The sequence below is a fragment of the Lepidochelys olivacea genome (genome assembly GCF_965140295.1).
Source record: "Lepidochelys olivacea isolate rLepOli2 genome assembly, chromosome: 1".
Classification (NCBI taxonomy): domain Eukaryota; kingdom Metazoa; phylum Chordata; order Testudines; family Cheloniidae; genus Lepidochelys; species Lepidochelys olivacea.
Window position 1 is genome coordinate 260290578 of NC_140411.1, and position 18649 is coordinate 260309226.

Genomic DNA, 18649 nt, shown 5'->3' on the forward strand with positions numbered 1-18649 from the left:
ACCTGCTCCTCTTACTAGACGTTTCTTTGTAGTTCTAGTCCAGATGGGGCTATCAGTGGGGGTGGGAAATCAGGGGCTGGAAGAGCTGTGGAGGCGGCATCTTCACCTCCTGAGAAATGCGGCAAAGGAGAGCAACACCTGCCACATCCTCCCAAACTTTGTCTGGGTGTGTCCACACTGGAGTGGGAGATGTAGTTTCCAGCTCAGGCAGATGTACCCATGCTAGTTTTGATCAAGTTAGGGCACTAAAAATAGAAGTGTTGCCATGGCAAGATGGGCTAGCCACCTGAGTAAGTATCTAGGATCCAGGCAGGATCATACTCAGAGAGCTAGTCCATCCCACTGCCAGCACCACAACGGCTACGTGGCTATTTTTAGCATGCAAGCTCAATCAAAGCTAGTGCCTGTACGTCAACTGGAGCTGGAAATGATGCCTCCAGCTCCAGTGCAGACGTACCCAATGAGTGGTACTGCAGGGCTCTCCCCACAGACCAGGGTTCCTCAGCCACAGGAAGAGAGGGATGTGAGATGAAAGGCCTGAGGAGGAAGGCGTGTGTCCAGCTCCTCTCTCTGTTTGACTGGAGGAAGGGGAGTCTAATGGTGTCTGTTGGGGTTTTTATTTCAGTCACGTTACTTTGTTTGGTTGTCTCCCTCATTGACTCTTCTCCCTATCCCCTCCCGCTCTCTCCTCACAGGGCCTCCTGACATTTCTGGCTTTCCGGAGACTCAGACACATTAGCTTTCAGGAAGAATACAATACTCTCTTCCCTAGCTCCCCCGCACCGCTGCCCTAGTGCCATTCCCCAGGGGGTGCTTAGCACCATTCCCTCAGGGCCTTGTCGGAGAAGGGGTGTGCATAGGGGAGGAGGTTGTTGGAGTGCAGATGATTCCAACTCCCAGGATCGGGGTGGGAGGCAGGGGCTGAGAATACAGAGGCACGTTGCCATGTCAGTGCAGCTGACATGGTGGGGAGAGAGAGAAGCGATGTGCCTTGGAACTGGGATGGGACGTTAATTGTCCTTTGGGGAGTTGGAAGGAAGTGACCCACCTCTCCTCCTCCACTTCCCCGCACCTGACTAACGCTCAATAACACCTGTATCTCTTTCTATTGGCATCTGCTCAGTCTTAATATTTTAGCCGGGCAGGGCTCCCCGCACCACAATCCCTTCTTCCCATCTCCACTTCCTCTCACTCCTCTGCTCCTTTTACTCACTATGCTGGGATGGTCCCTGGGTAGCTGGACCATTCAGACATGTCTGGGACACTGGGGGAAGGCAGCTCTCTGGTCCCTGACCCTCCCTGAGCCCCAGCCCCAATGATCTTGTCACACCAAAGAGCGTTCCAAAAGCAATGTCAGAGACGGGGAGCAGGAACAAGGCTGGACCTATTCTAGAAGGCCTCTGCTTCCCCCCCCTCCTTCCCCCGCAAGGTCTGTGATTTTTTTTTTTTGGCACCATAGCGGGTTGCTCAGTGGATGACTAGCAGTGAAAGGGTTAATGGGAACAGCCGCTACCTCATGACCATCCCTTTCCTCTGGCGGATCGGTCTGGAGCCCCAGTAGGGTCTGAGGTGAAATGAGTCACAGATCCAGCCCAAAGGAGCGAGACCTCTGAGGTGGACGTGAAGCAGATCACCTGGCTCGGGGGGGGACGTTATCCATGTATATCCGTCTATGCCTTCACAATGTGAACCCTGTCGCTGGGCAGGATGGACTCAGCAACTGCTGTGGGCGTGGGCAAAGCAAGTGCAAGCAGTGGGTGGCACACTTGTGCGCTCTCTCTCTTGTCCTGGGCTCGCGCTCTCCATGGGGCACACTAACTCTTCTTGCACTTGGGTGTGTTTAAACAGTGATTTCCAGTCATGCCTTGTGCACTAATCCTTAACCACTACTAACTTGGCTTTTGTTTGTCTCTCCTCCTCGGCATGTTCCTTCCCTTTCTCCTGCCTCTTTCTCTCTCTGCTTCCCATCTCCCCTCATCCTCCCTTAAAGGTGGGCCAGGCGTTTCTGGCATACCAGCGCTACCGGATTGGTGCCGACTCAGCCCTCTTCTCCCAGGACTACACGGACCCAAGCCAGGACTCCGGCCTGCCTTACACCCCTTACACGAACGAGGACGATGCCACAGACACGGTGGGGACGTACCAGCAGCCCCCTCCTGTAGACGCTTTTGACGCTGAGACACAGGGGTACCAAACCCAAACACAGAACTACTGAGCTACACCGGTGCCCCTTCCCATGCCCCTCCCCTCTGCCCCCTTCCCTCTGCCAGCGGGAGGCTGCGGCACAAAACAGACAGGCGCATCCCAGCGCAACAGGTGGCCCTTGGCCATGCTCCAGCCTGGGGCCATTTGTTTTTATTTATTGTTTTTTAAAAAGAAAAAAAAAGCCCTAACTGCTCCTCCCTCCCTCTGAATTGTCCACCAGACCCAAACTGCATATTCCCAAGTCTATCCCTGTCCCTGTCACAGCAAAAGCTCCCCTGGCAACCTGGGAGTGAGCAGCAGCTTTGGGCAAGAATCCAGCTCAGCCTTTTGGTGGGCAGGGGAGGGTGACAAGGGCACCAGCACAGGTAGCAGAGGCCTAAGAGGGGGAGATAACGGGGACTGCTCAAGCGGCTCTGGGGGGCAGGGGGAGAAGGTGGCACCTACAGTGTTGGAGCGGATGCGTGTGTCTGTCTGTGTGGGTGGGAGGGAGAGTTGGATATGGGGGAGGAGTGTGTGAGGGAGGGAGAGGTCAGAGCAAGCATGCAGGCGTGCAAGGGTGGGGGGATGTGCAAGCATCGGGGCAGGTCATAACCCCTTTGCCTCATGGGGTATTGCCCCCTCAGCAATACAAGGCTGTATGGGAAGTTGTTGGTAGTTTATCTTCGGGGTGTAGGGAGGAGTGGTGTTGAGGGTGAGGGACGGGGGGTGAGAGACAAAATGCTTGGGGGCGGAGTTTTGCAGGCACCATCAAAAGCTACAAAGATGTTGATAGATTTTAAACCAAGAGAATAATCAGGACTGGACAGGATGAGCTATGCAATGAGAATCCCTCTTTCCCCAGACAGTTGGATTGGAGGTGCTTCCCCATCCCCATGTAAGCACCCTTCTGAGGTTAACACTGTGGTCCTCTAGGGAGAACCAGAACCAAGCTGCACGCTCAGGGTGGGGAAGATGTCTTAAGAGAAACTCCTGAGAACTCCATTCAGTCCCCTGCTCTTCCCGCTCAGGGATCACAACTGGCTAAGCACGGAATGAGGAGGAAGTCACTGGGCTGATTTGGGGAAAAGCCAGCTTCACACCAGTTGATGGGGAACTTTGCCAGCCAACTCTGGGAGCCCTGTGGCCTTTGCCCAGAATAAAGGTGCAGGACGAAAGGGACAAGCGGATGAATTTAATTTCTATAGTCCTGTTGAATCTACATCTCTGATGGAGTGAAAGAGATTCCAGCCTCTCTGTGCTCCTAGACAGATTATCCCGGGCATCTGTGCCACTCTCTCTGGAGCCCAGAGAAACAGGGCAGAACTCTCAATGGAGGTTCTCGCCCTGCTGGAAAGAAATACTGCTGCATTTCTGCCAGCTGGCGTCTAGACATTCTTAGGGTGGGTGTAACCAGTGAGTAGGGTCCCAGCAGCTGGGCTCTTGTGTGTGCCCCAGTTATCCTGACTGAGACTGGATCAGGGAACCTAAGAGGGGTCTTTAAACAGCAGCTCTGCTAAGTGAGCTGAATGGGGAGTATCTCCCCCTGCTCTTGCAAAACCTGGCCATGCTGCACTCTCTTCCCACTGAAACTCGGTCTTTGTGTATCTTACAGCTCTTCAGAGACGTCAGTGCTCCATCCTCAGTCCCTAGCTCCTGGCAGCCTAAGGGCTTGTCTACACGGGGAAATCGACTAGAACAGTTATTCCAGGATAGCTCCCTGTGTGGACACTATGCTCTGGAATAAAATGTTTTTTTTTTTATCCTAGAATCCTTACTCAGCTTTGGAAGTACACTAATTATTCTGGACTACAAGTGACTTTTATTCTAGAATAGAGTGTCCACAGTGGGAGCTATTCCACAATAGCTATTCTGGTCAATTTCCTCATGTAGACAAGCGCTAAGAAAATGAGGCCAGGAACCAAAGCTAGGTATCTCATGTGGGTGTGTAGAATATTAACTCCTAGGCTACCACGCTTGAGCTGGGCAGAGCTCGCAGCCCTGCTGGCCCTCGGATGGAGGGATCAGGAGCAGAACCAGGGTAATATGATAGTACAGAACACTAACCATGAGCACCTTGAGGAACTGAGAGATCAAGGATGGAACACAGGTGTGCTAGGTGGCAGTGTAGAGCACTTACTGTTAGGACTCCTAGTTCCTGCCAGGCTTGGGAATTGAACTTGGGTTGCCAGGAGGGCAGGGCAAAACATCTAGGTCAGTGGTTTTCAACCTGGTGTCCATGGACCCCTGGAGGTCCACAGAATATGTTTAAGATTTCCAAAGAGGTCTGCACTGCCATTAAGAAAATTTTTAGGGGTCCGCAAATGAAAAAAGGTTGAAAGCCACTGTTCTAGGTTACTAGCTCCCTCCCTTGCCACACACCTCTCGCCAAATGAAGGATAGGAGAAATAGGGAGACGCAGCCCCAAAATGAGTGGAGGAACTGTCTAGTGAGGAATCCCCTCCTTTGTACACAATTATACAGCTATTTTTATCTGCAGTGTCTATCTTTAAAGGAAAAAGAAAAGGAGTACTTTGTGGCACCTTAGAGACTAACAAATTTATTTGAACATAAGCTTTCGTGAGCTACAGCTCACTTCATCAGATGCATGTATGTATCGGATGCATGCATGTAGCTCACGAAAGCTTATGCTCAAATAAATTTGTTAGTCTCTAAGGTGCCACAAGTACTCCTTTTCTTTTTGCGAGTACAGACTAACATGGCTGCTATTCTGAAACCTATCTTTAAAGGGCTGTTTCTCAGAGCTGCCTATGGAACTTCCACATTTGGGCACTAAAAAGAGGAGAAGTTGTTACTGGAGGGAGCTGAGACTCCAGCTGTTGCGTGATCTATGTGCCTGTGTGTGTATGTGTGTATATTGTTTACAGGCCTCCCCATTGGCGCCTCTCCCAGTGTTTTGCTGTACGTGGCACATGGCTAGCAGCTAGTGGAGGTGAGGGGAAGGAAATGATAGGCCCTGTCACAGCTGAAGCACAAAGAGGAGCTGGGCAAGTCTCTCACTCCATGGTCCTGAGCAAAAGCAATACTGTAAATAGGAGGTTTGGTGGGGAAGGGTTCCCATCTGCCAAGCTTCTCTTCTGTTGGGGTAGTCTAATATTTAGGTTTGGGAAGAGGGGGGACTTTATCGAGAGGTGTTCTTTGTAATCCGTGTCAGAGAGAGCTTTCTCCAAGTGGTCTCTCCCCCTGGAGTGAAGAGAGAATGACGGAGTTGGGGAGGGTTGTGTGGGGAGGCAGAGGAATTATAAACAACTGGTGTCTCAGGGTAAAACCCCAGCATATCTTTTGGAATGAATCTCTGAGACCCAGCAGCCATCCCCCACTTCATCAGAGAGGGTTCTGCCCGTGGGGAGGGGATGTTTTTATTTTGGTTTGTACCATGGGACTATTTTAATGTCCCCTCTCCCATCACAGCCAGGAGGGTCCCTAAAGTCATCTAGAGCTGGTCACAGAGTAGCAGCCATGTTAGTCTGTATCTGCAAAAAGAAAAGGAGTACTTGTGGCACCTTAGAGACTAACAAATTTATTTGAGCATAAGCTTTTGTGAGCCACAGCTGCATTCTGATGAAGTGAGCTGTAGCTCATGAAAGCTTATGCTCAGATAAATTTGTTAGTCTCTAAGGTGCCACAAGTCCTCCTTTTCTTAGAGCTGGTCAGTAAAGAGACCTTTCCCCCTTTCACCCTGCTCCCCTCACAACACCAAGGGACCCCCTAGCTGCTCTGCAATGGAAGGCTCATTACCTCCCCTGTCAGGGCAGGCATCTCCCAGGCAGATGAAGAACCAGTCTGCTCCTGTCTCAGGTTATTCCCCATCTCTCTGTCCCTCTGCTTCTGTTCTCTGTCCGTCGGTAGACGTCTGCATGGCAAGCAGGAGCTTGCAGTGGTTCCTAGAGGGTTCGCCCACTCTGGTGGCTCAGTTCCTGGCTTTGCTTTTGCCTGGCGGGAGCAGCGAACTCTTTTCAGTGTAACATCCTCAGCCCTGATAAATGAGGGACTGGGGCAGACAGAGAAAGGAGGACAAGGGTCTCTGAGTAGTAGAATGATTAGGGTGCATTTCCCTCTGTGGTGTTGGTGGCTTTTTAACAGGGTTGCAGGCTCCTTACTGGAAGGGAGGGAACGATTCTGGCCCCCCGTCTATGTGCACACACAGCATTTGGGGACCTTGAGTTAGAGGCTATTTCACAACAGGAGGTGCCAGAGGAGGTTATAGCTCCAGTGTTCTGACAAGTCCTGGGCACAAGGTTGCTCCCCTCCCATGCACACATGCGATTCACCAACTCAATTCAGTTCTCTTCCCCTCCCCACCCCTTGTTTCTGACAGCTCCCTAGGAATAAGTCTCTGCACCTAACACTGCCAGCACCCTGTACCCTTATAAGCATGTGGGAGACCCTGGGAATGCAGGACAGATGGGTGGGTCCTTTTAGGAATCTTAACTCCAGCTTCTGGAGAGACTAGGAGACAATGAGGCCCAGAGGTTAGCTCAGTCGCCCCGTGTGGCATGTACGAACCATTTCTCCAGACGATCTCACTGCCTCTGTGGTATTGACAACTCCAGTTGGGTTTCCCTGCCCCTCCCCTGCAGCGTTACTGCCTGTGTATAGTATATATATATTATATATAAATAAAAAGATGTATAATATAAAGCAATACATATATATGATGACTAAAGAATGGCCTGCTGCACACAGGTTCCTTGGGTGTCTGTCCAATCCTGAGTGTCCCCCCACTCCCTCCCCCACCTAGTATGTTTTCCAAAACCAATTCCAATAAACCCTGCCATCTTGGCACCTGTATTTACTACGTCCTGTATATTTGTGGTTAACAAAGTGAAGGTGGTAACTACTGGTGTCTCTTATCAATAAAGTTATTATGTTCAAAATAACAAACCATAATGGAGGTGCCTTGGGTTTTCTTCCCTTTTGTATTCTGGGGATTTGGGGGTTATTTTACCCTACAGTTTATTGCTGTAGATTATTTGTCTATTGCTCTAGCTTCTAGCAAGCGCTACATTTTAAAAATATCATTAAATATTAAAAAAATCACCAGGCACTGCTACAGTAGACTTCAGCAATAGATACCCTCCCACAAACACCTGTCTCATTTCCAATAGCCACAATGTGATAAGCGTAATACTCAAAGTACCATCCCCTGCCTAGCCTTAGATGACACTTTTCTCACATCTGTCTATCTTGCACTAATGAGCCCATTGTCATGGTATCTGAGTCCTATGTATCCCACCCCACTCTCCAACTTGTGGTCAATCAACACAGGGGTCCTGGTAGTGAAAGACTCCATTCTTCTTCGAGTGCTTGTTCACGTCCATTCCACATTAGGCGTGCGCACGCTGTGCGCACAAGCGTCGGAAACTTTTTCCCTTAGCGGCTCCCAACGGGCCCCCGAGTGGCGCCACTGCGCCCCACAGATATACTTCTGCCGGCCCAACCCCCTCCAGTTCCTTCTTACCGTCCATGGCGGCATTGGAACAACCTCTCTCTCTCTCGTAGAAGAGCAGTCCCTTAGCCTTTAGAGTAGCAGCCGTGTTAGTCTGTATTCGCAAAAAGAAAAGGAGTACTTGTGGCACCTTAGAGACTAACCAATTTATTTGAGCATAAGCTTTCGTGAGCTACAGCTCACTTCATCGGATGCATTCAATGGAAAATACACTGGGGAGATTTATATACATAGAGAACATGAAACAATGGGTGTTCCCTACACACTGTAATGCATCCGATGAAGTGAGCTGTAGCTCACGAAAGCTTATGCTCAGATAAATTTGTTAGTCTCTAAGGTGCCACAAGTCCTCCTTTTCTTTTTGCGAATACACACTAACATGGCTGCTACTCTGAAAAGAGTGATCACTTAAGGTGAGCTATTAGCGGGGCTGGGGGACGGGGAACCTTTGCTCAAGAAACACCATTTGCTCAAGAAACTCCCTGAAAAAGCACAAGAACAAATCTGCACAGACACACCCCTGGAACCACAACCTGCGGTATTCTATCTGCTACCCAAGATCCATAAACCTGGAAATCCTGGACGCCCCATCATCTCAGGCATTGGCACCCTGACAGCAGGATTGTCTGGCTATGTAGACTCCCTCCTCAGGCCCTACGCTACCAGCACTCCGAGCTATCTTCAAGACACCACTGACTTCCTGAGGAAACTACAATCCATCGGTGATCTTCCTGAAAACACCATCCTCGCCACTATAGATGTAGAAGTCCTCTACACCAACATTCCACACAAAGATGGACTACAAGCCGTCAAGAACACTATCCCCGATAATGTCACGGCAAACTTGGTGGCTGAACTTTGTGACTTTGTCCTCACCATAACTATTTCACATTTGGGGACAATGTATACCTTCAAATCAACAGCACTGCCATGGGTACCCGCATGGCCCCACAGTATGCCAACATTTTTATGGCTGACTTAGAACAACGCTTCCTCAGCTCTCGTCCCCTAACGCCCCTACTCTACTTGCACTACATTGATGACATCTTCATCATCTGGACCCATGGAAAAGAAGCCCTTGAGGAATTCCACCGTGATTTCAACAATTTCCATCCCACCATCAACCTCAGCCTGGACCAGGCCACACAAGAGATCCACTTCCTGGACACTACGGTGCTAATAAGCAATGGTTGCATAAACACCACCCTATATCGGAAACCTGCTGACCACTATTCCTGCCTACTTGCCTCCTGCTTTCATCCAGACCACACCACACGACCCATTGTCTACAGCCAAGCTCTAAGATACAACTGCATTTGCTCCAACTCCTCAGACAGAGACAAACATCTACAAGATCTCTATCAAGCATTCTTACAACTACAATACCCACCTGCTGAAGTGAAGAAACAGATTGACAGAGCCAGAAGAGTACCCAGAAGTCACCTACTACAGGACAGGCCCAACAAAGAAAATAACAGAACGCCACTAGCCATCACCTTCAGCCCCCAACTAAAACCTCTCCAACGCATCATCAAGGATCTACAACCTATCCTGAAGGACGACCCATCACTCTCACAGATCTTGGGAGACAGGCCAGTCCTTGCTTACCGACAGCCCCCCAACCTGACGCAAATACTCACCTGCAACCACACACCACACAACAGAACCACTATCGTTGCAACAAAGCCCGTTGCCAACTGTGTCCACATATCTATTCAGGGGACACCATCATAGGGCCTCATCACATCAACCACGCCATCAGAGGCTCGTTCACCTGCACATCCATCAATGTGATATATGCCATCATGTGCCAGCAACGCCCCTCTGCCATGCACATTGGTCAGACTGGACAGTCTCTACGTAAAAGAATAAATGGACACAAATCAGACATCAAGAATTATAACGTTCAAAAACCAGTCGGAGAACACTTCAATCTCTTTGGTCACTCGATTACAGACCTAAAAGTTTCAGAGTAACAGCCGTGTTAGTCTGTATTCGCAAAAAGAAAAGGAGTACTTGTGGCACCTTAGAGACTAACCAGTTTATTTGAGCATAAGCTTTCGTGAGCTACAGCTCACTTCATCGGATGCATACTGTGGAAACTGCAGAAGACATTATATACACAGAGACCATGAAACAATACCTCCTCCCACCCCACTCTCCTGCTGGTAATAGCTTATTTAAAGTGATCACTCTCCTTACAATGTGTATGATAATCAAGTTGGGCCATTTCCAGCACAAATCCAGGTTTTCTCACCCTCCGCCCCCCTACACACAAACTCACTCTCCTGCTGGTAATAGCCCATCCAAAGTGACCACTCTCTTTACAATGTGTATGATAATCAAGGTGGGCCATTTCCAGCACAAATCCAGGTTTTCTCACCCCCCCCCTCCAAAAACCACACACACAAACTCACTCTCCTGACCTAAAAGTTGCAATACTACAACAAAAAAACTTCAAAACCAGACTCCAACGAGAGGCTGCTGAATTGGAATTAATTTGGAAACTGAATACAATTAATTTAGGCTTGAATAAAGACTGGGAGTGGATGGGCATTACACAAAGTACAACTATTTCCCCGTGTTTATTCCCTCCCACCCCCCACTGTTCCTCAGACATTCTTGTCAACTGCTGGAAATGGCCCACCTTGATTATCACTACAAAAGGTCTCTCCCCCCCCCCACCCCCGCTCTCCTGCTGGTAATAGCTCACCTTACCTGATCACTCTCGTTACAGTGTGTATTGTAACACCCATTGTTTCATGTTCTCTATGTATATAAATCTCCCCACTGTATTTTCCACTGAATGCATCCGATGAAGTGAGCTGTAGCTCACGAAAGCTTATACTCAAATAAATTTGTTAGTCTCTAAGGTGCCACAAGTACTCCTTTTCTTTTAGCCTTTAGAGTAGCTGTTATCAGTTCGTTTACATTCAGACTGTGAACACTTAAGCGATTAGGTGCTTGGAGGCCTCAAGCACCAGCCCTGCATGCCGCAGGCCCACAGCTTCAAGGCTTGCACCACGTGCCGCAAACCTATGCCAGTTAGTGACCCCCACGACTCGTGTCTACATTGCCTGGGGGACGGACATCAAACTGAAAGGTGTAGGATATGCAAGGCGTGCAAGCCAAGGATAAGGAAAGAAAGAGACTTTAGCCTAAAGCAACTGTTGATGGAGGCCGCATTGCAGCCGCCAGGCCCGGAGCGCCCGACGCTGGCTCAGGCTTCCTCGGTGCGTAGTGCCCCGGAGCCATCAGGAGACCCGGCACTGGCGAAGCACCGTAAACTGTTGGCCCCAGAGCGCCAGGCTAGGCCCCAGCACCGATCGTCCTCCCCGGTGTGGCCCCCGGCACAGCCTAAAGGAAAGCGTGGTCGTTCCCTGCACAGGAGGCTGGTGCCTCCCAAGGCACCGAGCACCGACAAGAGCAGGGCCTTGACCAGGAATTTGTTGAGCCTGCGTAGGTCTAGGATTAGGCGAAGGCCCCCTTTGGCCTTGGGGATGAAAAAGTATCGGGAATAGAACTCTTTTCCCCTTAGGCCGTGAGGCACCACCTCTACTGCCCCCACCCGTAGCAGCGAGCGGACTTCCTCCTCTAGGAGATGCTCGTGAGAGGGGTCCCTGAAGAGGGACGGGGAAGGGGGCTGGGCGGGGGGGGAGGGAGACGAACTGCAGCAAGTACCCGTTTCGCACCATGTGTAAGACCCAACGGTCCAACATAATGGTGGACCACACATGGGAGAAATGGGACAGGCGGTTCAGGAAACAAAGGGACGGATCCGATGACTGGTCTGGTACGCTGTCCTCAAGCACCTTCAAAAGCCTGGCTTAGTGCCAGTCTCTGGGCGGTGCTGGAGAGCGGTGTGCCCTTCCTGGTCCTTCTTCACTTCTTCTTCTTCTGCCGCAACCTCCTTCTGGGCCACTGGCAAATGCGAGTCTGCGGAGTCGGAGCTCAACCGGGACCAACTCCGGGAGCGGTGCCGGAACGGTGTTTTCGAGCAGCACACCATTGCCGGCTTACCCCTCGATGGCGCCTGAGGCATGGGTGCCGGAGGGTTCTCCCCATATGGGAGGGGGCTCGCCGCAGACAGCTCGATGAGGTCCTTTGCGGCCTCAAAGGTGCCAGGCATAGAGGGCTGATCCGTTATGCCCTTGAGCCCATCGTTCACACTGAGCTCCCTTAGCTCTGGGCTCGGTGGGGCTTGTGCCGCCGGGACCGCTCGTGTCAGCGCTGGTAGCGTGGCCTTCCCCCACTTCCGGACCCGACGCTGGTGACGAACGCGTCAGACCACGGATGGGGAGCTCACCTGGGGGACCTCATGTCGCAGGGGTTGTGGTCCGAGGCAGAGCGGTCGCTCCATATCAACGTGAAGGAGCTCAGGGCGGTTCGTCTCGCCTGCCAGACCGTTCACACCACTCTGGGTGGTCACAGCGTGACAGTTCTGACAGACAACGCTACTGCCATGTTTTATATAAACAAGCAGGGTGGGGCTCGTTCCTCGCCACTCTGTCGCAAGGCTCTCCTCCTCTGGGACCTTTGCATAGCCCATGCGATTCACCTCGAGGCGTTCTATCTCCCGAGGGTGCGGAACGAGCTGGCGGACTCCCTCAGCAGGTCGTACCGCATGCACAAGGTCCTGCTCAAGGTGCACAGGGACAGGGTGGCGGTGATCCTCATCAACCCAGCCTGGGCCCAGGGCCGGTGCAACCACTAGGTGAACTAGGCAGTCGCCTAGGGTGCCAAGTGGTTGGGGGCGGCCAAAAGCTCGCTCTGGGGAGGCGGTGGAGCAGAGATGAGCTGGGGCGCGGGGAGGGCCGCCTGCAGCAAGGAACTGGGGGGGGGGGACGCAGGGGAACCGGTCCCCGCCCCAGCTAACCTCTGCTCCGCCTCCTCCCCTGAGCACGCCGCTGCGCTCTGCTTCTCTCCCTCCCAGGCTTGCGCGCCAAACAGCTGATTGGTACCGCAAGCCTGGGAGGCGGGAGAAGCGGCGGCGGTGGCGTGCTCTGAGAGGAGGCGGAGCAGAGGTGAGTTGGGGTGGGGAGCTGCCGCACACGGCTCCCCGGGCTGAGGGGAGCTGCCGCAGGGCGAGCGCCTCAGGGCGGGGGGAAAGGGGGGGAGCTGCTGCAGGGCTCCCGGGGTGGGGGGGGGCAGGCGCAAGGTGGAAGTTTCGCCTAAGGCGCGAAACAACTTTGCACCGGCCCTGCCTGGGCCCGCCAACACTGGTACACATTGTTCCCAGAGCTGTCGGTGGACGCCCCAGTAGTCCTGCCCCTACACCAGGACTTCATTACACAGGACGGCGGGCGGCTTCTCCACCCCGACCTGCAGTCACTGCACCTGACGGCAGGGAGGCTCTGTGGCTAAATGCCCTGGAGATCCAGTGCTCCCTTCCCGTGCAGCAGATTCTGCTTGGCAGTAGAAAGCCCTCTATCAGGGCGGCCTATATGGCCAAGTGGAAAAGGTTCTCATGTTGGTGTGAACCCCGACAGGTGTGGCCTTAGCTAAGGGGAAAAGTTTCCAACGCTCATGCATGCGGCACACGCACACCTAATGTGGAATGGACATGAACAACACATCTCGAAGAACAACAGTTACGAGAAAGTAAGTAACCATTTTTTTCCCAATCCCCTGAGACATCCTCCTTCCCCCTGCAACACCCTCCTTCTAGTTAGGGCAATATTGAGTAGCCAGGAAAGGCAGAGCCATCTTCTGATCCATTTTTGTTTGGGGCTTTAGCCTGGGTTCAATTGTACCCACAGAACTCCTGAAACCAAGGCTGCCAAACCTGAGTGGTGCTGTGACCCGTGAGCCAGGTTGCAATGCCACTCATTCAAATTTGACCCAGATGCCCTTTGTCATGACAGAGGGGTGGCTGGGCCAAACTTGAGTAGTGCTGTGACCCTGTGCACCAGATTGCCACATCCAGATTGGGGAGCTGGGCCTAGCCCCAGGGACAGGAGCCACCACTGTGGAGTGTGTGTGGGGTGGGCTTGCTCTCCAGTTCCCCTCCCCAACACCTCACCTCCACACCAGGCCAGGATTAGGGTTGCGGTGCTGGGCCAGGATTAGGGTGCTGCTGTGGGTCATCTGTGTCCCCCTGGATTACAACTCAAAACCATGTCCAAAAAAAGTTTAGTACAGTGCACCCATTGAAGTGGGAGGCTGCATTTGATGAAAGGCTTCTTTCTACTCTCCTAGCTTTTGAGATGTTAGTAGGTTGCAAAAATGTCCTTCGGAGCCCATTAAAAACTCAGTGTCAACCAATAACTCATGAGCCATTGCAGCACTGCCGACCCCAAGTATTCCAAAAAAATTACTCCCTTCCCCCAAACCCATGAGCTTATCTTAAAAATCATGAGATTTCAAATAATTAGACATTTTGGCATCTTTTAATTTCCTTCTGTTTTTTGAACCTTTAGGGGCCATGTTTTTAAGCTTTGCTCTGCGGCCCTGAAGGCTAGAAACTGCCTTGTATTTTAAAATGAAAGCTGAAATTTTCATGAGATCACAAGGACTCCAGAAGCTGGGGCTTTAAGATATCATGAGACTGTGAAATAATTATAAATAAATATCATGAGCCTCTCAATAAAATCACAGTTGCTGGCAACACCGAAACCCACCCACTCAAAAAATCCAGATTGGCTGAACCCTCATGGGATCATTGTCTTTGTTGTTTTGGTCTCTCTTGGGCACACACAGACATGGAGTGGAGGCAGCTCTGTGCCCACCCCTGCCTTTCTTCCGGGGGAAGCTATTCCATTTTGCCTTTTTAAACCCCTGGGGTGTGTTCGGGAAAGGGAGGGGTCATCTTTTCTCTCTCCAGTTCTCTCTCACACGTCTGTCTCTTCCCTCTCCATTTCCCTCCTTTTCCAGCCTGCATGGAAAGGGGGGGATGCCTGTAGGCCCAGCTGCTGACTCCTGTGTAGTGCCCAGTGCACTACACAGCAGCATCTTCATTAATCACTTCATAGACCAGACACGTAGTGCTGCAGCCACTATTACAGTGGCTGGTCAGTGACAGGAGGGGGCGGCAAAGGTGTGGCAGCTGAGCCTGCGGGAAGAAGGCTGAAGATGGGAAAGGGAGAGATGAGGGGAGAGTCTCTGTTATAGCTTTAGGTCCTGCCTCTTCAATGCGCAGGTTGTGAATGGCTCTGCAGCGTTAAGACCAAGATTAGCATGAGTGCAGCAGGCCCAGCTATGCTGGACTAGCATTTCTCTTCCTCCACCCAACCTGCAGCCTTCCCAAAAAACTGTAGCTCTCTCCTCCAACCTCAGCCTCGATGATCTGCAAGCAAGGAAGAACACCCCCCCCACTCCAAAAAAAAGATAGGTTTCAGAGTAGCAGCCGTGTTGCTTGTCACTACAGATTGGCAAGGCTGTAACTATTAGATGATTGGTTTCAGAGTAACAGCCGTGTTAGTCTGTATTCGCAAAAAGAAAAGGAGTACTTGTGGCACCTTAGAGACTAACCAATTTATTTGAACATAAGCTTTCGTGAGCTACAGCTCACTTCATCCGATGTGAAGCTACAGCTCACTTCATCACTTACTCTAGGACTAAAGCAGGTCTGCTTTAACCTCTAGACAGTGCTTTCTCTCTCTGGATTAAATTCTGTTGTAACATATACACACAATTCCGTTAACCTGAGTGGGAGCTGCATGTACATGTTATAAAGCAGAATGCAATCCTAATTCCCCAATCCTGCAATGTGATGCATATGGACAGATCTCTGGGCCCATACACAGCCTCAGTGATTTCAGTGGAGCTCTCTGCAGGCACAGGAATCTACCCATGCTCATCATGTTATAGGACTGTGACCCTAGGCATCATCAAATCAGCATCTGCTTCTGCTGCAATCCAGAAAAGGTGATAGCTGCAATGCAGTTGTGTTTTAAAATAGATAGCTCCCATCATCTTTTTAATATATAAACCCAATAGAAACATTCTGCTCTACATGAGATTTTGAAGTTCCAGAGAAATGTTATTTTAAAATAATTTTCCCTATTTGATGTGTGTGCACATGCAAGCCCTGATCCTGAAAACGCTTACAAATGTGCTTATCTTTACACATGGGCTTACCATCGTCAGTGGGACTACGCTTGTGCATAAAGCTAAGCCTCTCTGTACCTGTTTGCAGGACTGGGACCTTCAATTTAGTATATTCTCTTACCTGGCCAATATTAACCTTTTTTCTAAGAAATCATTCTAACACGGTATCTATTTCCATTTGGATTATTGAACATTCTTGTGTCCTTCATAGATTATAAAGATAGAAGGGACCACTGTGATCTTGCAGTCTGACCTCCCATATAACATAGGTGATAGGACTTCCTTGAATTAATTCCTGTTTGAATGGGAGCTGATCTTTTAGAAAACCATCCAATCTTAATTTTAAAATTGCCGGTGATGGAGACTCCACCACAGCTCTGGGTAAATTGTTCCAATGGCTAATTATCCTCTTTGTTAAAAATGTACACCTTATTTCCAGTCTGAATTTGTTTAGGTTCAACCTCCAGCCAACGGATCGTGTACCATGTCTGAAGGAAAAGGATTGGAACTCTCCACATATTTGGAAGAAACAGATGTGATCAGGCACAAGACAAGAGTGGACAAAGAGGGATTGGACTCTGCTGGCCAGGCCCCCAACATTTCATAGACATAGTTCAAAATCATTGAGTTAATTCACTGGTGTTTATTTTGAAAGTAGAATTTTGTGTGTCTGAACCTCATATATTTTCTACAAAACGAAAGACTACTATGGGACTGCTGGAGTGTCCAGCCTTGATAACTCCCACCCTGGCCAGCATGACATTGCCACACAAGAGCAGAATTTCACATCTGATCACTTGGGTACTGATTCACACAGAGAAATGTTTGCTGTTCCGAGAAACCTTCAGTGCATCCATCACTCATATCAAAAATGTGTCAGTCACACAAGTGGAGGTCTCTTCATCTGAATCCTCATGTAAGCGATGGGATTATTCTTACATCTCCCCTCCTGTTCCCGTAAAGATGTTATACAAAACCCAGCATCCCTGAACCAGGCTGCCCTCACCTAGAAAGGTGCAGGCACATTCTTGAAAAAGACCAAAACCAATTATCTGTACATGTGCATGTATATCATTATATAAAATTTTTAAAAACTATGCTGTCTTGCTCTAAATTCATTCACTGGGTTCCTTTGGTAGGATTAGCCTTGACCAAGGGCCAGATTAAGATCTCAGTTATAAGAGACTGCTGAGTAACGCCACTGACCTCAGCAACTGTGGCCCAGATTCTGAGCTGTGCCTCGCAGGAAGCACAGCCCAGTCGTAGGGGAAGAGGTTGTGCAAAGGTAGTTTTGTGGTGCCTGAATTCGTCCAGGAGCCAGCTGAGTTTCTGGTGTAAATTAGAGCCACCCCAGGGGCTGCTCTAATTTACGGTGGATACTCGCAGCCACCTATGCGTTCAGACATTCCACACACCCTTTCTGCTGCTGACATGCCCTCTACTGCCCCAGGGCTCAGCCCCAACATGTCCCTATGCTGGGTGCTGCAAAGGAGGACAACAGAAGCATGCTGCCTCTACACCAGGGGCTTTCTAAATGGAGGAGATCTGGCTACTCCAGCAGCATAAAGGGGCTAAGAACACAGCTGAGAGATGACACCTAAGGTTTTGAACTTAATCAGAACTGATCCTCCTTAAAGACCTGTTAGATGCACCAGCTGTGATCTGGGGCTGAGGAGAAGAGCTTTGGAGAGCAGGGTCAGATTAAGGCAATTTCAGGCACCCTAAGCACACCATGACATAGGCCCACCGTGGTTCTGCCCCCTGGTCCTTCCCCCCACTTAGAATGATGGTAGCAGAGGGACACCCTCCCCTCCCCTCAAGGTCCCTTTCTCCCCTTGGAAGAGTAAAAGCAAAGGGCCCTCTTTTCCCAGGAGAAGAGGCAGAATGGCAGTACTGAGGCCCTTCAGTACTTCCCCACAGGACAGGAGTATCTGCTTCTGGGGGTGGGACTGCTGTACTCTTTTCCTGGCTGGCACACAGAGACCTCTGTTGGGGGGTGTTTGTAGGGGCCCCCAGAGCAGTGGGGCTTATCCATTGAGATGCCTGGGGCAGATCACACCTCTCCAATCTATTGTTTCAGGTTCAGGCAGATTTTCAGGTCACATTTTCAAGCTTTTCTTCTGAACCATGAGGGCTAAGTGAAAATGAAAGCAGAGGTTCTGGTGTAATCACATGACTCCAGGAGCTAGAGGCCTGTGCCTTATCCAGCCCTGTGCGATTGACGCATGAAGAGGGAAGTATGAGCAATCACGCTGTAGGTATGGGTGGGAGGGTGTTTCTAGCATGGATAGATGGGTACATACTAGCTCAGCTTGAGCTAGCACCAAAACCAGTATTTCAGCCTCAGCACAGGCGGTGGCTCAGGTTAGACCCCACAGTACGTGCCCAGGGAGTCAAGCAGGATTTTAGTAAGGCCCTAAAAGCTGCCGCCACCTGTGCCAGCATGGCCACACCACTGTTTTTAGACACTGGCTCAAGGAGAGCTAGCATGTGTGCATCTGTCCAGGCTGGGAATTGCCCATCCGGCTGCAGTGCAGACATAGCCCTGTCTGGCCAGCGAGGGGAGTGTTCAGGGTGCGAGGAAGGAGAGGAAGAGGCGCTGGGTGGGTGCTGAGGGGAGAGGGAGAGGGTACGGAGATGGTGTGTGGCAGACAGGGAAAGTCCAGACCCATTGGAGAAAGGTGGGGGCTGGGTCAGAGGCTGAGGCCCTGCTAAGAACCCAGAGGGCAAGGAGCTGATCCCCAGGGCAGCCGGGCAGACTCCACGCCACAGGGCCCAAGCCACGTGCCACATAGGGTTGCTAAGTTTCCGGTTTTTGACCAGAATGCCCGGTCAAAAAGGGACTCTGGCGGCTCTGGTCAGCACCACCAACTGGGCCGTTAAAAGTCCAGTCAGCAGTGCTGCAGAGCTAAGCAGGCTAGTTCCTGCCTCTTCTGGCTCCCCGCTGCG

The 18649-nt window shown here is 50.8% G+C and overlaps 1 protein-coding gene across 3 annotated transcripts in view; it reads left to right on the forward strand.

Annotated features, from left to right (window-relative positions):
• Positions 1-16797, forward strand: part of SYNGR1 (synaptogyrin 1) — a 38433-nt gene extending 21636 nt beyond the window's left edge. The window contains exon 4 of one of the 3 annotated variants that reach the window (XM_084641473.1): positions 16155-16797. In XM_084641473.1, the coding sequence (XP_084497599.1) occupies positions 16155-16307 (153 nt within the window). In that variant the 3' untranslated portion in view covers positions 16308-16797. Of the gene's footprint in view, positions 1-695; positions 7093-16154 lie in introns of those variants that run through there. The other 2 variants (XM_084641474.1, XM_084641472.1) reach the window with 2 other exon arrangements.
• Positions 16798-18649: the final 1852 nt, after the last annotated feature.